The sequence below is a fragment of the Rhinatrema bivittatum genome, chromosome 1 (assembly GCF_901001135.1).
Source record: "Rhinatrema bivittatum chromosome 1, aRhiBiv1.1, whole genome shotgun sequence".
Taxonomy (NCBI): domain Eukaryota; kingdom Metazoa; phylum Chordata; class Amphibia; order Gymnophiona; family Rhinatrematidae; genus Rhinatrema; species Rhinatrema bivittatum.
Genome location: NC_042615.1, coordinates 226948098 through 226973269, shown reverse-complemented (window position 1 = coordinate 226973269; position 25172 = coordinate 226948098). Strand labels below are relative to the sequence as shown.

Here is a 25172-nt window from a genome sequence, read left to right as displayed (position 1 = left end):
AGCACGGAGGTCCAGTATAGGACGTATGCTGCCCGACTTTTTTAGAATCAGAAAATATCAAGAGTAAAACCCTTTTCCTCATTGCAGTCAGGGGACCGGTTCCACGGCATTGGACTGAAGGATGATTGAGAGTTCTGCCTCGAGGAGTGGAGTGTGGTCTGTTAGACTCCACGCCGGACGCGGTGGAGAGTCCGGTGGTAGTGTAAGGAAATTTAGATGGTAACTGTGGGTTACGATGGAAAGGACCCAGTGGTCGGTAGTGATTGTGTGCCATTTGTTGGCAAATTGGCACAGGCAGCCTCCCACCGGAAAGATGGTTGAAGGGGGGGTTGACTGCTGCTCTCTAGAAGGGAGTCAAAACCCCGACACAGGACCAGTCTGAGGAGCTGGCAGGGATTTTGGGGGTCTATGCTGACAAAGCTGGCCTCTTTGAGAGGGTCTAGACGGTCGAGTGTGAGATGGAGGAGGGTAATACCTACATGGTTTATATGATAGCCTCCTAGGCTCTCATCTAAATGGTCTCTTGGTGGTGGGCAAGAAGTCCGAGGGAACAGTGGACAGTTGGCACAAGGTCTTGTGGTGATCTTTTAGTTGTGCCACTGCCTCCTAAATTTTCTTGCCAAACAAATTGTCCCCTGTGCATGGAAGATCTGCCAACCTGACCTGGACTTCTTGGCATAAGTCAGAAGATTTGAGCCATGCCCAGTGTCTGGCGCTTATACCCGCCGCTGACACTCTGGAGGCAGTCTCGAAAATGTCATACGCTGCTCTGACCTCGTGCTTCCCAGCATCAAGCCCTTTCTGGAGGATGGTAGTCAGTCCTTCCTGAAACTCTTCTGGCAGGGTCTCGGAGAAGTTTTGGACTTGTTTCCAGAAATTTCTTGAGTATTGTGTCATGTATAGCTGGTAAGCTGCTATATGTGCCATAAGCAGAGATCCCTGGAACACTCTTTGGCCGAAGGCTTCCAAAGACTTTTGCTCTTTGCCAGGAGGGGCAGAAGAATGGGGCGGGACCTCTTATCCTTCTTCTGGGCAGATTCGACCACCACAGAGTGGTGGGGTAGCTGGAGTTTTTGGAAACCTGGAGCTGACTGAACCAGGTACGTGGCATCAGTTTTTCTGTTCACCGGAGAGACTGTACCAGGGTGTTCCCAGGTACGGTGTAACAGGTCAAGCAAAACTTTGTGGACTGGAATTGCCATCACCTCCTTGGGGGCATCCATGAACTGAAGCACCTCCAGCATTTTATGCCTGGCATCCTCCTATGTTTGTAGTTTAAAAGGGATGGTTTCAGACATCTCTTTTATAAAGTTAGCAAATGTGAGGTCTTCTGGAGGAGAATGGCGGCATTCTTCTGGGGGTGAAGGCTCTGAAAGAAGGTCCTCGGAGTCTTGAGAGTCAGAGGAATCATCACCCCAAGGATCATATAGTGGATATCCTCCACCCTGCAGGCCTTCAAATGGAGGCAGAGGTCCAAATCCAGCCAGATCTGGAGGTGGCACCGATTGAAAAGATGGAGGCACTGAAACAGGGGGAGGCAGTACCGAGGACGGCAGTGGCACCGATGGTATCAGTATTTTCGATGGTCGTCGGGGTGGAAGCACATCTGATGGCCCTGGAATCCGCTCTGGCATTGGTGGAGACTCTTCCTCGTCCAAAGACAAAGGAATCAGGATCGATGCCAGTGGAGGAATCGATGGTCTCGGAGGAGCCGCTGGTCCGGAAAGAATGGGCACCGATGGAAGTGCACCGATCAAGGTGTCCAATCGCTCGAGGAGTGGAGCCAGCATAGTAGGCACCAGATCAGGCGTTGGCATGGGAGTCTGCGCCGGTGGTGAGTGGAATCCTCGAAGTGCCTGAAGGACTGCCTCTTGGACCATCCGGTCCAATTCCTCCTGGAAGGCTGGTTGGGCAACACAGTGGCCGGGGTTGGAGGCTGACTAGGCATTGCCGGAGGGTCCACAGGAATTTGTGGAGTCTCAGCTCCCGGCACCGTTGCAGGTGGGGAATGCCTCGGTGTCCCAGGTCCAGAGGAGGATGAGGGCTCCTCTCCCGGGACGTCTTGGATGGCGACTCAATCGATGTCGATAGCTTGTCGGTACCGGTATCGGATGAAGGCTCATGTCGGTGTCGATGAATGTGCTTTTCCCGATGTTCGGCCCGGTTCTTCTCCGGCACCGAGGATGTCGATGCCTTTGAGCACGAAGATATTGGTGACGGCTGGTCACTGGTGTCTCAATGGTGTTGAGACGTCGATGGAGACGGAGTCGATGAAGAAGAAGGCTTCTGAGTCGGTGCAGTCTTGGATGGAGTAGACTGAGATGAGTGCTTAGATGCGAACAGGTGTTCTGTCTTTTCTAAGCGGGCCTGGCAGCCTTTAGGGGTCATTTAGGCACAACTGGTGCACTGCTGGACATCATGGGAAGGCCCCAAGCATAAGACACAGACGTCATGATGGTCTGTAATGGACATTGTCCTCTAACATTCGGGGCACTTCCGAAAACTGGTCACCATTTCGAGAAAAAGGGGGCAGCGCACGGTCGGTGGTTGTAGGGCACCAATGGAAGCACCCCTGGGAACCGACCGCAAAGAACGTGGTAAAACCTTATCGGCATTATCGGAGGACGGCAGTCGATGGGGGATCCCGGGACAGGGAAAATTTTTTAAAAATATGAGAAAAACTTCCTTGAGGAAAAAGTTGTGAGAAATTCTCACAGAGCTCCTAAGAACTGCGAGGCAACTGCTACGCGGAAAAAAAGAAACTGAAGGGGGACCCCTGCTGGATGCAGGGTTGGTGGCATGTTGGGCATGCTCAGTATGCCAGTCAAAGTTCTAGAAACTTTAACAAAATTGTTCCGCGACAGGGCTCCATCTGATGATGTCACCCATATGTGAGGACTACCATCCTGCTTGTCCTGGGAGAACTGTTGCAGTTTGTGTTCATACAATGATGAAATGCATTGAGCAAGTCATTTTGTTCTCATTACAAGAATAATGCAGAACTGTTCTCCAGAGCTGTTCAAATAATCTGTAGCATGGATAATGGGGCAAAACCAAATTCTTTAATAACCTGAGTGATGAGATTAGTCTAACAATGGCGCACACCCTAATCTTGCAGCAGACACTATAAATTTGATGTGACACAAGTAAGAATGATTGACATGTGAGATCAAAGAAGGACCAGAGTAGTTTTTTATGTGATCTGGAATGTGGGAGGAGAATCCAGTAGTTAGGGGGAGTATATGAGCAGGAGCCATATACATATCATTCAATCGCTATCCTCCCCCAGTGAGCTCAGAAGGAAGACAGTGGAAGGATTTCAGTCTGGCCACATGATATCCTGGTATTGAATAAATGTTATATTTTGTCACTGTCCTTTGGGTTCCAAATCAAGATACCTAAGGAATATGAACCGCATTATGTTTAACAATAAAATTATTGAAATGTGTTACTGTTTCTGCTCTGTGATGTTATATAGTTTTAGAAGTGTAATGATTGTGTTTGGTTACAACTAACCTGAAAACTCCTTGATCTGAGAATCTTCCACTTCAAATAGTAATTCATCATGAATCTGGGCAATCAGCCTGAAACCAATCAATAACAATTACATTTTTTAGTGTTTTTAGAATTTCTGGAAATGGATGGAGAAGAAAGTTAAATTACAGAGTAGATATCTCTAGGTAAGTGCTCCTAAATTAGGAAAATGATAACAGCACATGTTAAGATAGAACTACAAGCTTTGTAAGCAGGCCCAGCTCCAGGATTTTATTATATTATAGAATTCCTTCAGACTCTTTCATGGTCCTCTATGAATATAACATATAGTATTCAATGCAGGTCATGTGGACAGTAACGCTACTTCAATGAAAGGGATCATAAATTAAAAACAAGAATAAGCCACATAAGACACACAATAACACATCACAGAGGAAAGCAAGATGACACCTCTCTGGTAGAACATTTTTCCCTGCCAAACCTTGCTCAAGGCTCTAAAAGGTAATGACCCAAGTTAAATGAGAGAGAAGCTGGCCTTCTACAAATCTTCCAGAGCTTAAGATCCTCACTCGAAGCCTCCTTAATCACTCCATCAACAACTTTTCTTGGGAGGAGCACCTGCTCTCTGGAACTCTCTAGAGATGTGAATCGTTTTCCATATCGTCTTAACGATAGAAATCGTGTGGCAGGAGAAGAAAATCGTGTTTGGCACGATTATTTCGTTGAAAAATCGTTAAAAATCGTTTTTTCCGATTAGTGCGCACTAACTCGAGTTAGTGCGCACTAACTCCCTGTTAGTGCGCACTAACTCGAGTTAGTGCGCACTAACTCAAAATGATACAAATAGACACTTTCCAGGTCACTGAAGGTCAGTTAGGAATGAATATGTGTTCCTATTGGCTGGCAGCCCTCTTATCTATTGATGTTACCAAGGTTACCACTGAGGTGATGGTTGGGGGGATGGGAAATGGAACTGGAAACTCATGAACACCAACAGAAAATGAAACAAAGTGTTCACACTTCCCAGGTCAGTAAAGGTCACTTAGGAATGAATATGTATTCCTATTGGCTGGCTGTGCTCTTATCTATTGATGTTACCAAGGTTACCACTGAGGTAATGGTTGGGGGGATGTGAAATGGAAACAGTTGGAAGCTTGACATGTGATGATCAGCACTCACGTGACTAGAACTTCTTTGTTTATTATTTTTGTTAGCAGACACGTGCATGTTGAATTTGCCAATCACTGTGCATTTTATAAAGGTGGTCCTGGCTGGAACTGTACACAGTTCAAATATATGTAATTGATTGTTGGTAAGTGTATTTTTTAAGTAGCCACACTGGCACAAGTATGTTTACTTTTCCTCCTACTTAACTCACTAGCTCAGCTTTGTAAGAAGGGCTTCTCTGCTTGAGTGAGGGTCAGGCAGCTCCCCCCTGTCTGTGAAGCCAGCCTCTCACTAGTAATGCAGGGAGGGAGCTGTCTCAGACTTCACCATCCTCCCCCCCCCCCTCACCCACACAGCATTCACTAGCTGGGACATGGGGGAAGTCAGGAGTGAGGGTCAGGCAGCTCCCCCCTGTCTGTGAAGCCAGCCTCTCACTAGTAATGCAGGGAGGGAGCTGTCTCAGACTTCACCATCCTCCCCCCCCCTCACCCACACACCATTCACTAGCTGGGACATGGGGGAAGTCAGGAGTGAGGGTCAGGCAGCTCCCCCCTGTCTGTGAAGCCAGCCTCTCACTAGTAATGCAGGGAGGGAGCTGTCTCAGACTTCACCATCCTCCTCCCCCCCCCCCTCACCCACACACCATTCACTAGCTGGGACATGGGGGAAGTCAGGAGTGAGGGTCAGGCAGCTCCCCCCTGTCTGTGAAGCCAGCCTCTCACTAGTAATGCAGGGAGGGAGCTGTCTCAGACTTCACCATCCTCCCCCCCCCCTCACCCACACACCATTCACTAGCTGGGACATGGGGGAAGTCAGGAGTGAGGGTCAGGCAGCTCCCCCCTGTCTGTGAAGCCAGCCTCTCACTAGTAATGCAGGGAGGGAGCTGTCTCAGACTTCACCATCCTCCTCCCCCCCCCCCCCCCCACCCACACACCATTCACTAGCTGGGACATGGGGGAAGTCAGGAGTGAGGGTCAGGCAGCTCCCCCCTGTCTGTGAAGCCAGCCTCTCACTAGTAATGCAGGGAGGGAGCTGTCTCAGACTTCACCATCCTCCCCCCCCCCTCACCCACACACCATTCACTAGCTGGGACATGGGGGAAGTCAGGAGTGAGGGTCAGGCAGCTCCCCCCCTGTCTGTGAAGCCAGTCTCTCACTAGTAATGCAGGGAGGGAGCTGTCTCAGACTTCACCATCCTCCCCCCACCTCACCCACACACCATTCACTAGCTGGGACATGGGGGAAGTCAGGAGTGAGGGTCAGGCAGCTCCCCCCTGTCTGTGAAGCCAGCCTCTCACTAGTAATGCAGGGAGGGAGCTGTCTCAGACTTCACCATCCTCCCCCCACCTCACCCACACACCATTCACTAGCTGGGACATGGGGGAAGTCAGGAGTGAGGGTCAGGCAGCTCCCCCCTGTCTGTGAAGCCAGCCTCTCACTAGTAATGCAGGGAGGGAGCTGTCTCAGACTTCACCATCCTCCCCCCACCTCACCCACACACCATTCACTAGCTGGGACATGGGGGAAGTCAGGAGTGAGGGTCAGGCAGCTCCCCCCTGTCTGTGAAGCCAGCCTCTCACTAGTAATGCAGGGAGGGAGCTGTCTCAGACTCACCATCCTCCTCCCCCCCCCCCCTCACCCACACACCATTCACTAGCTGGGACATGGGGGAAGTCAGGAGTGAGGGTCAGGCAGCTCCCCCCTGTCTGTGAAGCCAGCCTCTCACTAGTAATGCAGGGAGGGAGCTGTCTCAGACTTCACCATCCTCCCCCCCCCCCTCACCCACACACCATTCACTAGCTGGGACATGGGGGAAGTCAGGAGTGAGGGTCAGGCAGCTCCCCCCTGTCTGTGAAGCCAGCCTCTCACTAGTAATGCAGGGAGGGAGCTGTCTCAGACTTCACCATCCTCCTCCCCCCCCCCCCTCACCCACACACCATTCACTAGCTGGGACATGGGGGAAGTCAGGAGTGAGGGTCAGGCAGCTCCCCCCTGTCTGTGAAGCCAGCCTCTCACTAGTAATGCAGGGAGGGAGCTGTCTCAGACTTCACCATCCTCCCCCCACCTCACCCACACACCATTCACTAGCTGGGACATGGGGGAAGTCAGGAGTGAGGGTCAGGCAGCTCCCCCCTGTCTGTGAAGCCAGCCTCTCACTAGTAATGCAGGGAGGGAGCTGTCTCAGACTTCACCATCCTCCCCCCACCTCACCCACACACCATTCACTAGCTGGGACATGGGGGAAGTCAGGAGTGAGGGTCAGGCAGCTCCCCCCTGTCTGTGAAGCCAGCCTCTCACTAGTAATGCAGGGAGGGAGCTGTCTCAGACTTCACCATCCTCCCCCCCCCCTCACCCACACACCATTCACTAGCTGGGACATGGGGGAAGTCAGGAGTGAGGGTCAGGCAGCTCCCCCCTGTCTGTGAAGCCAGCCTCTCACTAGTAATGCAGGGAGGGAGCTGTCTCAGACTTCACCATCCTCCCCCCACCTCACCCACACACCATTCACTAGCTGGGACATGGGGGAAGTCAGGAGTGAGGGTCAGGCAGCTCCCCCCTGTCTGTGAAGCCAGCCTCTCACTAGTAATGCAGGGAGGGAGCTGTCTCAGACTTCACCATCCTCCCCCCCCCCCCTCACCCACACACCATTCACTAGCTGGGACATGGGGGAAGTCAGGAGTGAGGGTCAGGCAGCTCCCCCCTGTCTGTGAAGCCAGCCTCTCACTAGTAATGCAGGGAGGGAGCTGTCTCAGACTTCACCATCCTCCCCCCACCTCACCCACACACCATTCACTAGCTGGGACATGGGGGAAGTCAGGAGTGAGGGTCAGGCAGCTCCCCCCTGTCTGTGAAGCCAGCCTCTCACTAGTAATGCAGGGAGGGAGCTGTCTCAGACTGGTATCAGGGTTAGGGCACTGTGTGCAGGAAGATCACAACACTCCTGGTATTAATAGGGATAGGGCACTGTAAGAGATGACTGTAGTAGATTGAATAAAGATCTGATGTTTCTGCTCTCCTCACACCAAACAAAAACAACACACAAGCAGAGAAGCCCTTCTTACAAAGCTGAGCTAGTGAGTTAAGTAGGAGGAAAAGTGAACATACTTGTGCCAGTGTGGCTACTTAAAAAATACACTTACCAACAATCAATTACATATATTTGAACTGTGTACAGTTCCAGCCAGGACCACCTTTCTAAAATGCACAGTGATTGGCAAATTCAACATGCACTAGCATTTCAGGTGCCTGCTAACAAAAATAATAAACAAACAAGTTCTAGTCACGTGAGTGCTGATCATTACATTACTTTTTTTGTCAAGCTTCCAACTGTTTCCATTTCACATCCCCCCAACCATTACCTCAGTGTTAGCCTTGGTAACATCAATAGATAAGAGCACAGCCAGCCAATAGGAATACATACATACATATTCATTCCTAAGTGACTTTTACTGACCTGGGAAGTGTGAACACTTTGTTTCATTTTCTGTTGGTGTTCGTTAGTTTCCAGTTCCATTTCCCATCCCCCCAACCATCACCTCAGTGGTAACCTTGGTAACATCAATAGATAAGAGGGCAGCCAGCCAATAGGAACACATATTCATTCCTAACTGACCTTCAGTGACCTGGAAAGTGTTTATTTGTATCATTTTCAGTTAGTGCGCACTAAATCGAGTTAGTGCGCACTAACACGATTTAACGATTTTTAACGATAAATCGTTAGAATTTCTATTGTATCGTGTTCTATAACGATTTAAGACGATATTAACATTATCGGACGATAATTTTAATCGTTGAAAAATGATTCACATCCCTAGAACTCTCTCCCAGAAGAGCTCCACTAAATGCAGGATTACTCCCACTTCAGGAACCAAGAAAAGCCTGGCCTTTCCACCAGTTCTTTAATGTTAAACCCATAACTATCTCCATCCTGGAATGCAGATAACTGGCTTTCTTCCATGCCTTAAAATGACTGACAACCTGTGCAACACCATCTCTGAGCATCTTAAACTGACTACTAAAAACACCCTTGCACCATTTATGAGTAGCTGGAATTTGCTGCTACAGCCTATTGTCTTGTTGTGATGTTTTTCACTTCAGATGTCCTTACTATCCACCTCTTCAGACTAGACCTTTTAAGTTGTTAAACCTACCACTATAGTGACTGCTATGTTATTTTCTAATAGGTTGTGGGTGAATTCCATATTCAAAAAGGTAATAAATCCAAATAAATAAATAAATGGAAACTTAAAAACTTACTCAAAAAAGTAAGACATTTGCTGTTAAAATGCACATAAAATTTGAAACACTCACTTAGGTATTTAATAGGGACATATGGTCTTTCTCAACCCTTAGCAGATATGACTTTTTAAAAAAATTTATATGTCATCCTCTAAAAAGGTTTCAGGGCAGCTTACAACACATCATCATCAAATGCAACAAATACAGTGGCATGTGCACAACAAAAATAATATCTATCCCCTCTCCAACTTTCCTCCCACAAGGGGTCAGGACATTTAATATCCTCCTGAAGCTGTGAATTCTGCTATTTATCTCTACTTTCTCACTCCCCTAGAAAGACAGTAACCCGCCTCCCCATCCTCTTAGAGATGTGCATTTGTTTTTAAACAAAATGAAAAATTCAACAAAACACCCTTGTTTCATTTTCATTAAACATAACATGAACAAACTCCTCACATTTGTTTTTCTTTGTTGGCTTTCATTTCAGATAGTCAACAACAAAAACCCCCTGCAGCCATCAAAACAACAAAATTACTTTCCCATCCCCCACTCAGGTCTTACCCATCTGTGCCCCAATCTGCCTGGATGTCTCTTATCCCCTTCCTGGGATCTGCAAAGTAGAAAGGGGCAAGATCAAACCCCAGTTGTTCCTGCCCTACTGGATTCTAATTTTAAAAATGTTATGGGCGTCAGGTCAGGCCAGTTCAATTTTCAAACCGGGATTACTCCTGCCTCTTTCTACTTTGCACACCTCAGAAACTGGTTAAGAGATGGGGAGAGGGGGGGGGGGGGGGAGGGGGTGAGGGCGGTATAGAAATGTTCATTAATTTTGCTGTTTTAGAACAGAAAGGGGGACACTTTCTTTTTTTTCTTTTTTTTCTTTTCTTTCTTTAATGTTTACTTCAGTTTAAGTAAATTAAACAAACTGAAACATGAATAAATGAAACCATCTGGAAGAAAAAAAGCTAATACTGCCACACAGCCATAGTAATGTAACCTGTATATTAGGCAATTTAATCAGGTCAATACAAAGGGGTAGATTTTAAAAGCCCTGCGCGCCGGCGGCCTATTTTGCATAGGCCGCCGGCGCGCACAAAGCCCCGGGTCACGCGTAAGTCCCGGGGCTTTGCTTGGGGGGGGGGGCGTATCGGGGGCGGCCCGGCGTTTGGGGGCCGGTCCGGGGGCAGGGCTGAGTGCTCCGGCATAGTGGCCTGTGCTGGGGCAGGGAGCCGGTGACGCGCGCAAGTTATGCCTGCCAGAGGCAGGTGTAACTCAACGAAATAAGGTAGGGGAGGGGGATTTAGTTAGGGCTTGGGGTGGGTTAGATAGGGGAAGGGAGGGAAAGGTGGGGGGGCTGCGCGGCTCGGCGTGCACAGGGTGCCGATTTTGCCCAGCCTTGCGCACGCAGCCTTGCGCGCACACGTACTTTTGTTCACACGCGCATACTTTTTAAAAAATCTGCCCCAAAATGAGTAAATATGAAAAAAATATAGCTCTTGAAAGCTAGTTGTAAATGTGTCAAGTTCAATAAATAATATAATTATTTAGTATTAAATTAGTCCACTAAAGTAGGAACTGGATGGATCAGGGAATTTAAGACTAATCGGAGAAAATTCTTTTTCACTCAACGCACAATTAAGCTCTGGAATTTGTTGCCAGAGGATGTGGTTAGTGCAGTTAGTGTAGCTGGGTTTAAAAAAGGGTTGGATAAGTTCTTGGAGGAGAAGTCCATTTATTTATTTAAGCCATTTCTATACTGTCTTTAACAATACAGGATTGACCAAAACGGTTTACAATGATTTCAAAAATAAAATCAATCAGAAAATAATATTAAATATACTATAGTAAAACAAGAATAAAATACTATAGAATATAAAATAACATATAAATAAAACAAATAAAATAAAATCAGGACCTAGGGAATGGCCTCTGCTATTACTGGCATCAATAGCATGGGATCTTCTTAGTGTTTGGGTACTTGCCACGTTCTTGTGGCCTGGTTTGCCCTCTGTTAGAAACATGATGCTGGGCTTGATGGACCCTTGGACTGATCTAGCATGGCAATTTCTTATGTTCTTATGCAGAGTCTTTCACCTCTGACTCACTGGTTTAAATCCAGCTCAGGTCAGTAAGGGCTTAAATGAAAAATGAGCTGGTGGTCTCAGTCCACTTCTAAGGACCATAGCAGAAGTGTTCACATTGTGGCTTCTGTCAGATTTCTACTATGAATTCTGCTGCATACCTTGGCACTTATTTGTAACCAGGACACAAGACAGAACATGAGTCCAAATGAAAAGGTATCACTTGGGCTAGCTGAGGCTGAGGATGCTTATATTTATCTTCTTGGGTGAAGAAATCATTATCATTTCCAGTGGTGAAATCTAGTGGCTGGGTTTAGAGCTCATGATTGCAGGCTTTTGGAAGGAGCCTCTTACAAGGCTCCAGGCTGAGCACTATCAGTGCAATTACTGGACAAAAGTAAGTTGGGAGGGGATATAAAACAGCGGAAAAAAAATCCCTGGATTGTTGCAAATGAAAGATCATGATGACAGATCTTGACCCTGGTTCCAAATGAGCTGGCACCCCAAAGATCCAGGAGGAAACTTCAGGATCAAAAAGAGTGGTATTACCTGCAACCTATTTGTTGACCTTTATTTTTACGCAGAACCTCCTGAGGCAATGATTGACCTCACTGGTAGAGTGTATTCGAAGAAAACTTCAGAAATACCTTCTCATGGAATCCCAGTCCTCCCGCAACTGTCAGATCCATCAATGAACAGTGCTCTAATTTTCTTGCAACAGGACCTGCTCTTCAAATCTCGCAACTCAAGAAGGAGGGTTTGTCGGCAGTCAAGTTTATCATCATTATCAGAGGTCTTGCCATCCAGTACTCCATTAACATCATCTCTGCCTACAAAAGACTCATACTGGAACTGAGGAAGCTGATCGCTATTACATCAGAGGACTTGACTTATTGTGTTCCTCTCCCTGTGCTAAGCATGGTTGTGCCACGGTTCAGCATTGCTGATGCAGCTCCTCTGTCAATGAATGTTTTGCAACACCATAGGGGTTGACAATTTCCCTATATGTAATGTATAAATGCTCCTAAGTGCCAGTTGGAAGCAGCAAATTCTGTCAACATAAGAATATAAGATATGCCATACTGGGTCAGACCAAGGGTCCATTAAGCCCAGCATCCTGTTTCCTACAATGGCCAATCCAGGTTACAAGTATTGGCAAGTATCCAATCATTAAATAGACCTCAAACTACTTTTGCATATTAATTAATTGCAGTTTATGGATTTTTCCTCTAGGAACTTATCCAAACCTTTTTTAAACCCAGTTACACTAACTGTCATAACCACATCCTCTGGCAATGAATCCCAGAGTTTAACTATGCGCTGAGCAAAAAATAATTTTCTTCAATTTCTTTTAAAAGAACTACTTGCTAACTTCCTGGGTTTCCTCCTAGTCCTTCTATTATCTCAGAGAATAAATAACCGATTTACATTAATCTGTTCAAGTCCGTTCATTATTTTGTAGACCTCTATCATATCCCCCCTCAGTCGTCTCTTCTCAAAACTGAACAGCCCTAACTTCTTTAGCCTTTCCTCATAGGGGAACTGTTCCATGCCCCTTATCATTTTGGTTGCCCTTCTCTGTATTTTCTCTAGTGCAACTATATCTTTTTTTGAAATGTGGCGACCAGAATTGCACACAGTATTCAAGGTGCGGTCTCACCATGGAGCGATACAGAGGCATTATGATACCCACTGTTTTATTTTCCATTCCCTTCCTAATAATTTCTAAACTTCTGTTTGCTTTTTTGACTGCCACAGCACACTGAGCCGATGATTTCAATGTATTATTCACTATGACGTTTAGATCTCTTTCCTGGCTGGTAACTCCTAAAACAGAACCTAACATTGTGTAAATATAGCAAGGATTATTTTTCTCTATATGCATTACCTTTCACTTGTCCTCATTAAATTTCATTTGCCATTTGGAAGCCCAATCTTCCAGTTTCAAAAGGTCCTCCTGAAATTTATCACAATCCGCTTGATATTTAACTACTCTGCATAATTTTGTGTTATCCGCAAATTTGATCACCTCACTTGTCATACTCCTTTCCAGATCATTTATAAATATATTAAGAAGCACGATCCAAGTACAGATTCCAGAGGCTCTCCACCATTTACATTTTTCCACTGTGAAAACAGACCAATTAATCCTACTGTCTGTTTCCTGTCTTTTAACCAGATTAAAATCCACAAAAGAACATCGCCTCCTAACATATGACAATTCAGTTTTCTTAGAAGCCTCTCATGAGGGACTTTTTGAACATCTTCTTAAAATCCAAATATACCACATCTACTGGTTCACCTTTGTCCATATGCTTTATTCAGCCTTTCAAAAAAAAAAATGTAGGAGATTAGGGCCAGATTTTCAAAGGAGTACGCGCGTAAGATATGCGCGTACCCCTCAAAAACCTGGCAAGTACCCAATGCGCGCGCCAAGCCTATGTTGAGTAGGCTCGGCGGTGGTCGCAAGCCCCGGGACGCGCATAAGTCCCGGGGCTTTCCTGGGGGGGGGGGGGGAGGTGTCGGGGGGGCGTGTCGCGGCGGCGCGTGATTTGGGGGCGGGGCCGCGGGCATGGTTCCGGCCTGGGGGCGTTTTGGGGGCATGGCCGAGGCCTCTGAAATGGCTCCCGGGCCTGGGAATCGTGCACCGGCGGCTGGCCCGGCGCGCGCAATTTACACCTGCTTCGGGCAGGCGTAACTTGTACAACAAGAGGTAGGGGGGTTTAGATAGGGCTGGGGGAGTGTGTTAGGTAGGGGAAGCTGGGGAAGGTGGGGGGAGGTGGAAGGAAAGTTCCCTCCGAGGCTGCTCCGATTTCGGAGCGGCCTCGGAGGGAATGGAGGAAGGCTGTGCGGCTTGGCGCGTGCAGGCTGCGCCTGGTGCGAGAACAAAAGTACACAAGGGCGCAGATTTATAAAATCTACCCCTTAGTGAGGCAAGACTTTCCTTGGGTAAATTCATGCTGACTGTGTCCCATTAAACCATGTCTTTCTATATGTTTTGTGATTTTATTCTTTAAAACAGTTTCTAAGATTTTTCCTGGCACTGAAGTCAGGTTCACTGGTCTATAGTTTCCCAGATCAACCCAGAGCACTTTTTAAATAAGGGGTTACATTGGCCATCTTCCAGTTTTCAGGTACAACGGATGATTTTAATGATAGGTTACAAATCAATTGAAATAAGTCTCAAATTTAATTTTTTAGTACTTTCAGAACCCTGGGATGTATACCATCTGGTCCAGGTGATTTACTACTCTTCAGTTTGTCAGTCTGGCCTACCACATCTTCCAGGTTCACCGTGACTTGGTTCAGTTCATCTGAATCATCACCTTTGAAAACCGTCTCTGGAATGGGTATCTCCCCAACATCCTCTTCAGTAAACATTGAAGCAAATAATTTGTTTAATTATCCCTAAGTGCTCCTTTAACTCCTCGATCATCTAATAGTCCAACTGACTCCCTTGCAGGCTTTCTGCTTTGGATATATTTTAAAACATTTTTATTATTAGTTTTGTCTCTACAGCCAGCTTCTTTTCAAATTCTCTCTTAGCTTGTGTTCACAATGTCTTACATTTAACTTGTCACTTTTTATGCTTTATCCTATTTTCTTCTTCCAATTTTTGAATGATGATCTTTTGGTTAAAATAGCCTCTTTCACCTCACTTTTTAGCCATGTCGGTAATCATTTGTCCTTCCTTCCACCTTTCTTAATGTGTGGAAGAGATCTGGGCTGCTCTTCTAAGATGGTATTTTTTAACAATGTCCATGTCTGTTGCACACTCTTAACCTTTCTAGTTGCACCTTTCAGTTTTTATTTTCCCTTTTGAAAGTTTAGTGCTAGAGCCATGGATTTACTTACTGTCCCCCTTCCAGTCATTAATTCAAATTTGATCATACTATGATCACTATTGCAAAGTGGCCCCACCACCGTTAACTCTCTCACCAAATCCTGCACTCCACTGAGAATTAGATTTAAAATTGCTCCCTCTCTTATCAGTTCCTGAACCAATTGCTCCATAAAACTGTAATTTATTCCATCCAGGAACTTTATCTCTCTAGCATATCCTGATATTTCACTTACCCAGTCAATATTGGGTAATTGAAATCTCCCATTATTACTGCACTACCAATTTGGTTAGCTTCCCTAATTTCTCTTAGCATTTCACTGTCCGTCTCATTATTTTGTCCAAGTGGATGGAAGTATACTTCTATCACTATACTCTTCCCTAACACACAAGGGATTTCTATCCATAAAGATTCAATTGTGCATTTAGTCTCTTGCAGGATCTTTATCCTGTTGGACTCTATTCCATCCCGGATATAAAGCGTCATCCTGCCACCAAGTTGTCCTCTCTATCATTGTGATATAATTTGTACCCCAGTATAGCACTATTCAACTGGTTATCCTCTTTTCACCATGTCTCTGAGATTCCAATTAAGTCTATGTCATCATTCACTGCTATACACTCTAACTCTCCCATCTTACTTCTTAGTCTGCTGGCATTAGCATATAAACATTTCAAAGTGAGTTTTTTGTTTGTATTAACATTCTGTTTTTCAGTTAACAGGGATAAATTGGAATCTTTTAGCTCAGATGAGTCTTTAATTATAGGCACTTGAACTACTTTTCTTATTATTGGAACCTCACTTTGGGATGCCCTACCTCTATTGCTTCATTTGTATCCTTTGCAGATACCTCCCTCCGGACCACGCACTTCTGGACGACTGTCGGCTTTCCCCTTTGATTTAATTTAAAAGCTGTTCTATCTCCTCTTTAAAAGTTAGCACCAGTAACCTGGTTCCACCCTGGTTAAGGTTGAGTCCATCCCTTCAGAAAAGATTCCCCTTCCCCATAAGGTTCCCCAGTTCCTTACAAAACTGAATCCCTCTTCTTTGCACCATCATTTCATCTACACATTGAGGCTCTGGAGTTCAACCTGCCTCTGGGGACCAGTGCATGGAACAGGAAGCATTTTAGAGAATACTACCCTTGAGGTTTTGGATTTCAGCTTTCTACCTAAAAGCCTAAATTTGGCTTCCAGAACCTCCCTCCCACATTTTCCTATGTTGCTGGTGCCCACATGTACCATGACAACCGGCTCCTCCCTAGCACTGTCTAAAATCCTATCTAGGTGATGCGTGAGGTCTGTCACCTTCGCACAGGTAGGCATGTTAACAGGCCACCCAGCTGTCTACATTCCTAATAATCAAAATACCATATATGATGGCCGCCCTAACCCTTCCCTCTTGGGCAGTAGCCCTGGGAGACACATCCTTGGTGCGAGAGGGCAATGCACCACCTGGAGAGCAGATCCTTGCTACAGGATCATTTCCTGCTGCACCAGGTTGATGTTCTTGGATCAGAAGACCTTCTTCCTCCAAGGCAGCGCCAGTCACTTGCTTTACCCAGTCACCTACTTGACAGACGTTAATAGCCACTATGTAGACTGGGTATATTCGTCATCAGAGTGTGTGTGTGAACTATTTGTAGACTGGATCTTAAGAAACTCTCTTCTGATATATGACCCCAAGCAATGAGCATTCCATTCAAGCAGATAGGTTCAGAACTATTCACTTGACCTGTGCTGGGTCAGTTCCCCTGATTGCCATTGCCAACCAGCACAGCGCCTAGTCTTCCTGCACAGTCAATACAGGCCATTGATTATATAGATTGACCTTTACCTTCCAATCATCAGCAGCCATAAGAAGATTTGATCTTGTCAATTATTTAATTTTATTGAAGTTGGGTTTGCTCTTGGTTTATAACTCGAAGAGTTCCTCAAAGCTCCATCCTCTGTCTACTTCTTTTTAATTTTTTTAAACAGTCACTGGGAGAGATCTTTAAAAAATACAATATACAATACTATCTTTATGTGGATGATATACATCTCTTTATGTCTTTTAGTCATGATTTATTATGCATTTATCTGTTAGGTCTCTAAATCAATGCTTCATGTTCCCTATTAGATTGCTAACTTTGCACTATTGTATTAAGAATTTAATTTTAAATTTGATTGTAATCTGCTTTTGAGACTAATTTGAAAAAGGTGGAATATTACGTGTCTATAAATAAATAAATATAAATTGCACCATCCTGCTGTGTTAATTGGGAGACACTTATCCTAGATGACTCATGGCTGTTATTGACGCATAAGGAGCTTCCACCAAGTACTGAGTCAAAGAGTGTGAAGAGTTAATGCAATCAAAATTTCTTTTTATTTTTTAATTCCTAATTACTTTTGGAATATTTTTAGAGTTGTTCTTTCATGATGAAAATGTTGAGAATGTTGTGTAGATAAGTGAAACAAACTACTTTAATGCATTTTAATTTGTAGTTTTTAAACCGCAGAATGTGAAAAATATTCAAGGGTGTGAAAATTTCTACAAGGCACTGTAGGTAATAATTCTTTCCCTTGCAAAGTTCATTTTACCCATAAACCCTCTTGGTCTGAGGCAACACAACAAGCAATGCTATGGTCAGCCATCTGTTCCTGTTCAAGAGGGATAAGAGGCAAGAAACCTTTCAGTTATTTCTGAAATCCTTTGTGTACTTTTTCAGAAAAAAATTCTAGAATTGACTTGTTTAGATACTGTATTTATATAGAAAATAGAAGTACGATTATGATCTCTTTCAAACCCTTCTGTTGCTTTCTTCTGTGAAAACAGTGTATGCACAATAAGGCATCCTACCATATGTTATGTTTTCTGAAATTAAGGTTTCAGCCATATGTGGGAATTATCTCCCCTGCAATATTTGTTTTCTATTAAATTGTCACATTATTACTACAAAGTGCCACATTTCCATGCATTTGCTCCCTTGCTCAAGAAGGGTTATAGATAAGAAAAATTTGGGAGGGAAATGTGTTCCACCTGTCATCACTAAAAACCCAGATGAGACCCTAATATGTCATTGTCTTGTCTGTATATAGACTGTTTTAGCATATGTTCTCTTTTATGATTGTTTTCCTTTGTAAGCTACCTAGGACACAGAGTAGTACGGCATCCAAGTGTTTTAAATAAATAAATCAGTTTTGGAAATGTTCATTTTATGCAATTTCAAAGAGCATAAATTGTGCTTGGGCACTTTATTTTTCAGGCACAAGAAGAGACTGTGGGTCATAAACTGCAAAACTGGCTCTAGTCTACTGTTTGACTTTCTGATGACAGCAATATTTGCACAATAAGATAATCCTAACCCAAGCAATAGTTCAAAAACTAGTCAAAACAAGCATTCCCTGGATGGGGGCTATATTTACCAACGAGTGATTATGTTACCAATAACCCCCTTGCACTCGAACATTCATACTAAAAAATCATTTTAGTTCCATATATTTCCTCCAGTTAGAGAGAAATTATGGATAAAATGAACAAGTTATCTAAATGAGATTAGCACCAGTGCAAAGCCCGTGTTATGCAGAAAAAAAGATAAGGTTTTCCTAGTTGAACCTTAAGAAAGGGTAAACTAGGGTGGTTTGAAACTTTTACTATAAAATTCGTTTGGCCATAGACATGCAAACATCTTTAGCAGTACAAAGCGTACACACATTATATGCTCACATATTATGAGACCTCTGGTTTCCACTGGTAACATGGGTCTATGGCATCAATCAAGTGGCAAATTAGCTTATTTTTGCATAAGGTTTTACATTATTAAAATGCACAAAAAGACAATTTGCATTGAAAATATTTCACATTTGTGTTTACACAATATTTAATTTATTTTAGGGTAGCCAACTCTGGTCCTAAAGAGCCACATACAGGCTTGGTTTTCAGGATATCCACAGTAAATATATGAGATAGATTTACGTGCACTTCCTCCTTTGTATGCAAATACAACACATTTTGGATATCCTGAAAACCAGGCCTGTTTGTGGTCTTGAGGACCAAAGTTAGCCATCTCTGAACTACATATAAATAATAAAAATTTTTCCATGTACATAAAAGATATTTATCAAGTAGAGATCAGCATTAACTTACAGATTTGTAAAATGTCACTTTTGTTTTGACTAAAAGCACAGTGGGAATGATTCAACCACTTTGAATCCAAAAAAAGAGGACGTGGTGAATAATTATTTGGAAAGGCTGTGAATAAAAATATTTTCAATTTAAAGCTGGAGCAGGGGCTACATTGGAGGTCCTATTTGGCAAATTGGATGAAGCATTTCAGGTCCACCTTGCTCCAAGCAATGGACTGGATTACAAGAGCATCCTATACTAACATGTAAGATCAGTCCCTTATAGAAAAAGACAGGAAAATCTCACTGAGCATATTTGGGCCATGTCAGAGCAAACTAAGGGGGTCATTTTCTAAAAGTCCCTTTTCGCGTGCGATACCTAGATCGGGGCAGGTTCTGGGTGGCGTCGGCACTGGAAGGGGAGGAGTCGGGACGGCACCGGGGCAGATGCCACAAAGACATTGCTGACGGCGAAAAGGTAAGGACCCTTATCACTGTCAGTAACACGCCTAATAGCACCACCTTTCACGGTGGCGCTATTGGTTTGCGAAAGCCAGCAGCGATAGCACCGCGGTGGTACGATCACTGTCGGCTTTTGCAGGCCCGCCCCCCGCTTCGCCTCCCCACCCCCCAGTACCGCGCGATTCACAGAGGCCTGCACCATTAGAAAATCTAGCCCTAAGACCAAAAAGTCTGTCCACATGTCTATTTCCACTTTGCATACTTTCTGAAACACTTCTTCAACTCAATGTCAACGGGGAAAACACCAGTATCCCAAGCTACCAATGTCTGGTACCACATATCTCACTTCAATTTAGAAGCTGAAACAGTAGGAAAAGAAAAAGAAGACAAAACATTTGGCAAAATGTAGAAAAACAACATGCTTTTGCAGGTTGCCACCACATAGATTGCTAAGTATTAATTAAATACCTCTTAAGAGGAGACCTATCAACAGTGGTGATCTTTTGCCAGGTCATTGACCTGGAATCATTTTTAACTTGAATCTTTTTTCCCATTGCAGCTGTAAAGGAAGCCAAAAGCCATCAGTGGCCCCAACCACATTACTTGTGAGACATTTATCACATTTCCCTACCCGGCAACATTTGAGTTTTGCTTATCCTGATATTTGTGGGTATGTTTGTGGGTATGAGGAATGAGGTGGGCTGCACAAACTGTCTTTCTTTTGTTGCACAATTCCTCTTTTCTCTCCTTCCCCCTCTCATTGCAGACCTTATCTCTTTTCTTTCCGATCTCACTGCTAAGCTCTGCCTGTTACCCTGGACCACTGCTGTGTGTGGTCCTGTTCTCCTGTTTTAAAACCTCCACATTGACATTGGAGGCACTGTGCATTGGAGGAGCATGTGCCTCTGTTGCATGTATGAGGGAGCACAACAAAGGAGCCTGCTGCTTTGTGTGCAACCATATGCCTTGGATTCTACTTTGATTATCTGAACTTTTGATTTCAGCAATATACTTACCATTTTGTGCTGTTTCTGTGTTTTTGCCTGACGGGTGACTTAATAGTGGCGAGGAACTCTTTAAAAATGTTTATATGAGTTAGTATGGCTTTACTTTTATGATTGATGTTTTATATTTCTTGATTGTATTATTTGATATTTTATGAGGAATGGTGATGTTTATATTTTTCCATTGTTACACTGCAAAAAGAGTCTGGTTTGTTGCGATTTCCAGTTCAGTTTTTGTCTGCACGTTTCTATTTGGACTGTATGGTCTCTTTAGTCTGTATTTGGTTAGAGTCTGTCTGTGCTCTGCATGTGTGACTGAGATGAGGTATTCTGCTACTTTGTAGTTTACGTGTAATGTCCTATAGCAGCCGGACTTATTCTGTTTCCTAATAGGATGTGTATTGGTATTTTTGGGCCTGGAGTAATATTTGAAATGTTGTGTTTTCATGGGTAGATTTCTTACTGCTTGAATGCTGGCAGTTAGTATTGTTTGTTTTAGTGTGGGAAGTTTACTATATTGTAATTATAGTTCAGTTTTAATTTATATTTATAGTTCAGTTTATAGTTCAGTTTATAATTTATAGTTTATTAACACAACCATGTAAAACCAATATATTACATACAGTAGGTATAATTGGAACCTTCTAGTAGGTTGGTCGTCGCGTGTTTTTGCAGAAGTTTCTTTGTCATCTTTTGAAGGAGGGAGTTGTTTTTTTTTTTCACCACCAGCTCCCTGCCTTATTTTTTGAGAGAAATGTTATCTTTTCCCTTCACTGGGGAGAGATTTGGACATTGGGATATTGATTCAGAGGCTGACCTGTAGTGCTTGGAGTTGCCATCCTGTTGGTTTTCTTTTTGATGATATTACTATTCCTGGAAATATATTTTTAAGTTACAGTAAAACTATTTTTGTTTCACACCACTCCAAGCCTCTGCCTGCTCTTTTACACCTCAAGAACCAGCCTGCTGAACTGAGAGATCCACCTAAGTTAGTACAAGTGGAAGAAAGAGTATTTGGTTGTGAGAAATACAAGGTACCTAGCCCCGGGAGCTTAGGGCTACGGAGGTTGTCCTCCTCCCCGCTGGTTGAACTCTGGCCCAATGGTGGATTACTGTGGTGTTTTTGATGGTGTGACAATGGCTGGGAGGCAATGACTGTAATCCTTGAATTAGGGACCTCAAAACCAAGAGGGGATTATATATACTTGTGTCATTAATGTGAGAGACCTATAAACCGCACCATAAGCTATTTATTGACCTGTTTCTTTTATGTCAGGGCTGGATTTAAGATTATGGTGCCCATAGGTAGAGGACTGGGGCAGGAGATTTTGCCCCCATAAATCAGCACAGGGAGTCCCAGTTTCTGGATGCCTTCAAAATGTGGTACCATAGGCACATACTTTTCTTGCCTATGCCTAAATCTTGCCCTGTTTTATGTTACATTTTAAACATTAGTACTTCAAGGACTGGGCATATAGAAAGGGCCCATTTTGTAAATGTCTTCATTTCCTCCTATTCTACTATCATATTTAACATGTTCTACCATTAAGGAGGGAAACATATGAGAAAGGTTACATGATAGTACATAAATTATATGCAGTAGACTTTCTCTCAACCTAGGGGAATTATTAAAATATCACATTGGTGCCACTTTCGGTCTATCCTGTGAGAGAGACTATATAATAGCAGACAATTTCATCCTGTTGCTACTGCTGGTGCTCAGTGGTCTGTTGCTGTCATTGCTGCTGTCTACCTAGTATGGTTTTTTTGTGTGTGTTATGAAGCGTAACTCATATATTTACTATCCAGCCATTACAATTGTCCCTCCATTTGACAGCTATTCCATTAATTTAATGCAGTCCTTGTAGAGCTTGATTGACAGATGACAGGTAAGAGTTACCTCTCTTATCTTGGTTACATTCTCCAGAACTCACCATAGTACTACTCAGGTCAATATATCTGAGTCACACATCTTACGAAAGATTTGCTGGGGCATCATTGTAGTACAAGTGCTGTCGACTCAGATTTTGCCTTCTTGAATCTAAAGGATTAACATTTCTGAATGGAATAGAGGACATGGGTGAAGAAGAAAAGAGCAAGACCACCACCCTTTAGCTAATAATGAGGCCGATGTACTTCTGTGAGAAAAACTTTGCAAACCTGGCTTCGCACATGAAAATGGGAAATAGCACACACCATTTTCCATTTTAGGCCTGGATTTTCTAAGGTCGCAGACCTTAGAAAACCGGCGATAATGGGGGGGGGGGGGGGGGGCCGGGCTGCGAAAGCCAGCAGCCTTTCGCACCCAATAGCGCCATCATAAAAGGTGGCGCTATTGGGCGCAAAACTGGCAGCAAAAAGGGTCCTTACCTTTTCGCCGTCAGCAGTGTCTTCGCGGCGTCTGCCCCGGTGCCGCCCCGACTCCTCCCCTTCCGGTGCGGACGCTGCCCAGAACCCGCCTCGATTTAGCTATCACACGCGAGAAGGGACTTTTCTCGTGCGATCTGCATAGAAAATGACCCCCTTAGTGTTGCGAAGATGTGTTTGCATAGTTTTCCTGTTTTGCTAAGAATACAGTTTTGTGCAGTTTTCCATGTCCAAAATTGTATGCAAGGTAAATAGTTAATGAGCTATTATAATACAAAATCATGTAAAGCAGATCATTAGCTATTACAGCATAAAAAAAACTATACATAAAATTAGCTTTGAAAGATGATTTTGCTAAAACAGAAAGCATACACTTGAAAAAGGTGTAGGGAATTTTTTGCAAAATTTTATGTGCAATTTTTCAATTAGGCTAACTTGCATATCAGTTCCAACAGAAAAATTATATGCACTGTTTTGCAAATAGTGCACAGGAGTTTTTGCAGAATAATACATCAGCATCTTTGTCTGTAGGCATTCTAGCTATAGCAGAACAATGCAGGTAGTACTCCACAATTCATGAGTGGTGATATACTCTCTCCCTGATCTCTAGCTTTATTCTCATTTCCTCACAAACGGGCCGATACAGTACAGTGCGCTCCGATTGAGCGCACCGTTAACCCGCGTTTGGACGCGTGTTTTCGATACACTAGCTTGACCCCTTATTCAGTAAGGGGTAATAGCGTGTCGAAAACGTGCGGCCAACCCCCCCCGAAACTAATAGCACCCGCAACATACAAATGCATGTTGATGGCCCTATTAGTTATTCCCGCGTGATTCAGTAAGTGAAATGTGCAGCCAAGCCGCACATTTTACTTTTAGAAATTAGCGCCTACCCAAAGGTAAGTGTTAATTTCTGCCGGCACTGGGAAAGTGTACAGAAAAGCAATAAAAACTGCTTTTCTGTACACCCTCCGACTTAATATCATGGCGATATTAAATCAGAGGTCCCAAAAGTAAAAAAGAATTAAAAATAATAAAAAAAAAAATTTTAAATCAGCCCACGGCTCGCGGGTTGAAAACTGGATGCTCAATTTTGCCGGCGTCCGGTTTCCAAACCCATGGCTGTCAGCGAGTTTGAGAACCGACGCCGGTAAAATTGAGCATCAGCTGTCAAACTCGTTGACAGCCGCCGCTCCTGTCAAAAAAGAGGCGCTAAGGACGCGCTAGTGTCCCTAGCACTTCTTTTTACTGCGGGCCCTCATTTGCATGCGGGCCGATACTAAATTGCGCGCGACTTTTACTGTATCGGCCCGAAATTAAGGAGCCTGTGTTCATGTCCTAGGTTTTATTGAATTTAGATACTATTTTTTCTCAGCTGTTTCTGTCTCTCCTTTCCTAGAGGGTATTCATAATTCAGTCTTTAAGGGCCTCCTTTAAGGGCCGCCGCAGTGCGATTGCTGCCGGTTTCGCACCCAATAGCACCACCATAGAAGGTGTAGTTATTGGGCGCGAAATAGGACGCGAAAAGGCCCTTACCTTTTCGCTGGTGGCGCAGTCTTTGCGGAGTCGGCCCCGGTGATGCCCCAACTCCTCCTCTTTCAGGGCCGACTCCGCCCCGATTTAGGTAGCGCAGGCGTGCGCTACCTTCACAAGCTATCGCAGGCTTGCACTGTTAGTGCAAGCCTGCGATAGCCTTAGAAAATAAGGCCCTTAATCTCACCTCAGTGGACTTATGGTGCAGGTTGTACCATTTTGTTAACCCTCTTCTGTGCTATCTCTACTTTGACTATATTCTTTTGAAGATGCATCCTTCATAATTGAACTGTTGTCCACAGGTGTCCTTTACCTATGGACAGCTATATTATATTTCAAGCAGTTGTCAACTGATATACTTTGAATAATTTAATATATTAGGATATATTAGGATTTTCATAATTTAAAAATACTGCCAGACCCACAACTTGAGGGACATTGGAGACATATTCATCCTCTGGTTGTCACGGATACGTTCTCCTTCATATTCCTATCGGGGTCAGGGGAGGCTGAGGAGCCCTGAAGCACGTGAGGCAGGCATGCAGGCAGCGCACCCTACTTTAGGCCCCGGAGCCCCGATCCGACACAGGCCGCAAAGAAACCAATCAAAACTAAGTAGGACCGCCTACCTCCTCCCACGCTGACCAATCCGGCTCTTCCAGCCCTTTAAAGGGCCCGACGGCTCTAGGCGTCGCGCACCCCTTCGTGCGAACCTGTGCCTGTGCCTGTGGGTGCCTATTCATTCACTTCAACTTGCAAATGACAGATTGGTCACAGGCGCAAAGCTAAACATCAATTTAAGTTGCTATCACCCGACCTTCACCAGGAACAGTGCTTCTCCCCATTCAATCCTCCTCTAGCACACACCTTAAGA

At 44.4% G+C, this 25172-nt stretch overlaps 1 protein-coding gene across 1 annotated transcript in view; it reads right to left on the bottom strand.

Moving 5' to 3' along the window:
- The window catches only part of POLN (DNA polymerase nu), a 419903-nt gene that overhangs the window by 46767 nt on the left and 347964 nt on the right, over window positions 1-25172 (bottom strand). The window contains exon 22 of the mRNA XM_029592374.1: window positions 3517-3584. Coding sequence (XP_029448234.1) covers window positions 3517-3584 — 68 coding nt within the window. The remainder of the gene's footprint in view (window positions 1-3516; window positions 3585-25172) is intronic.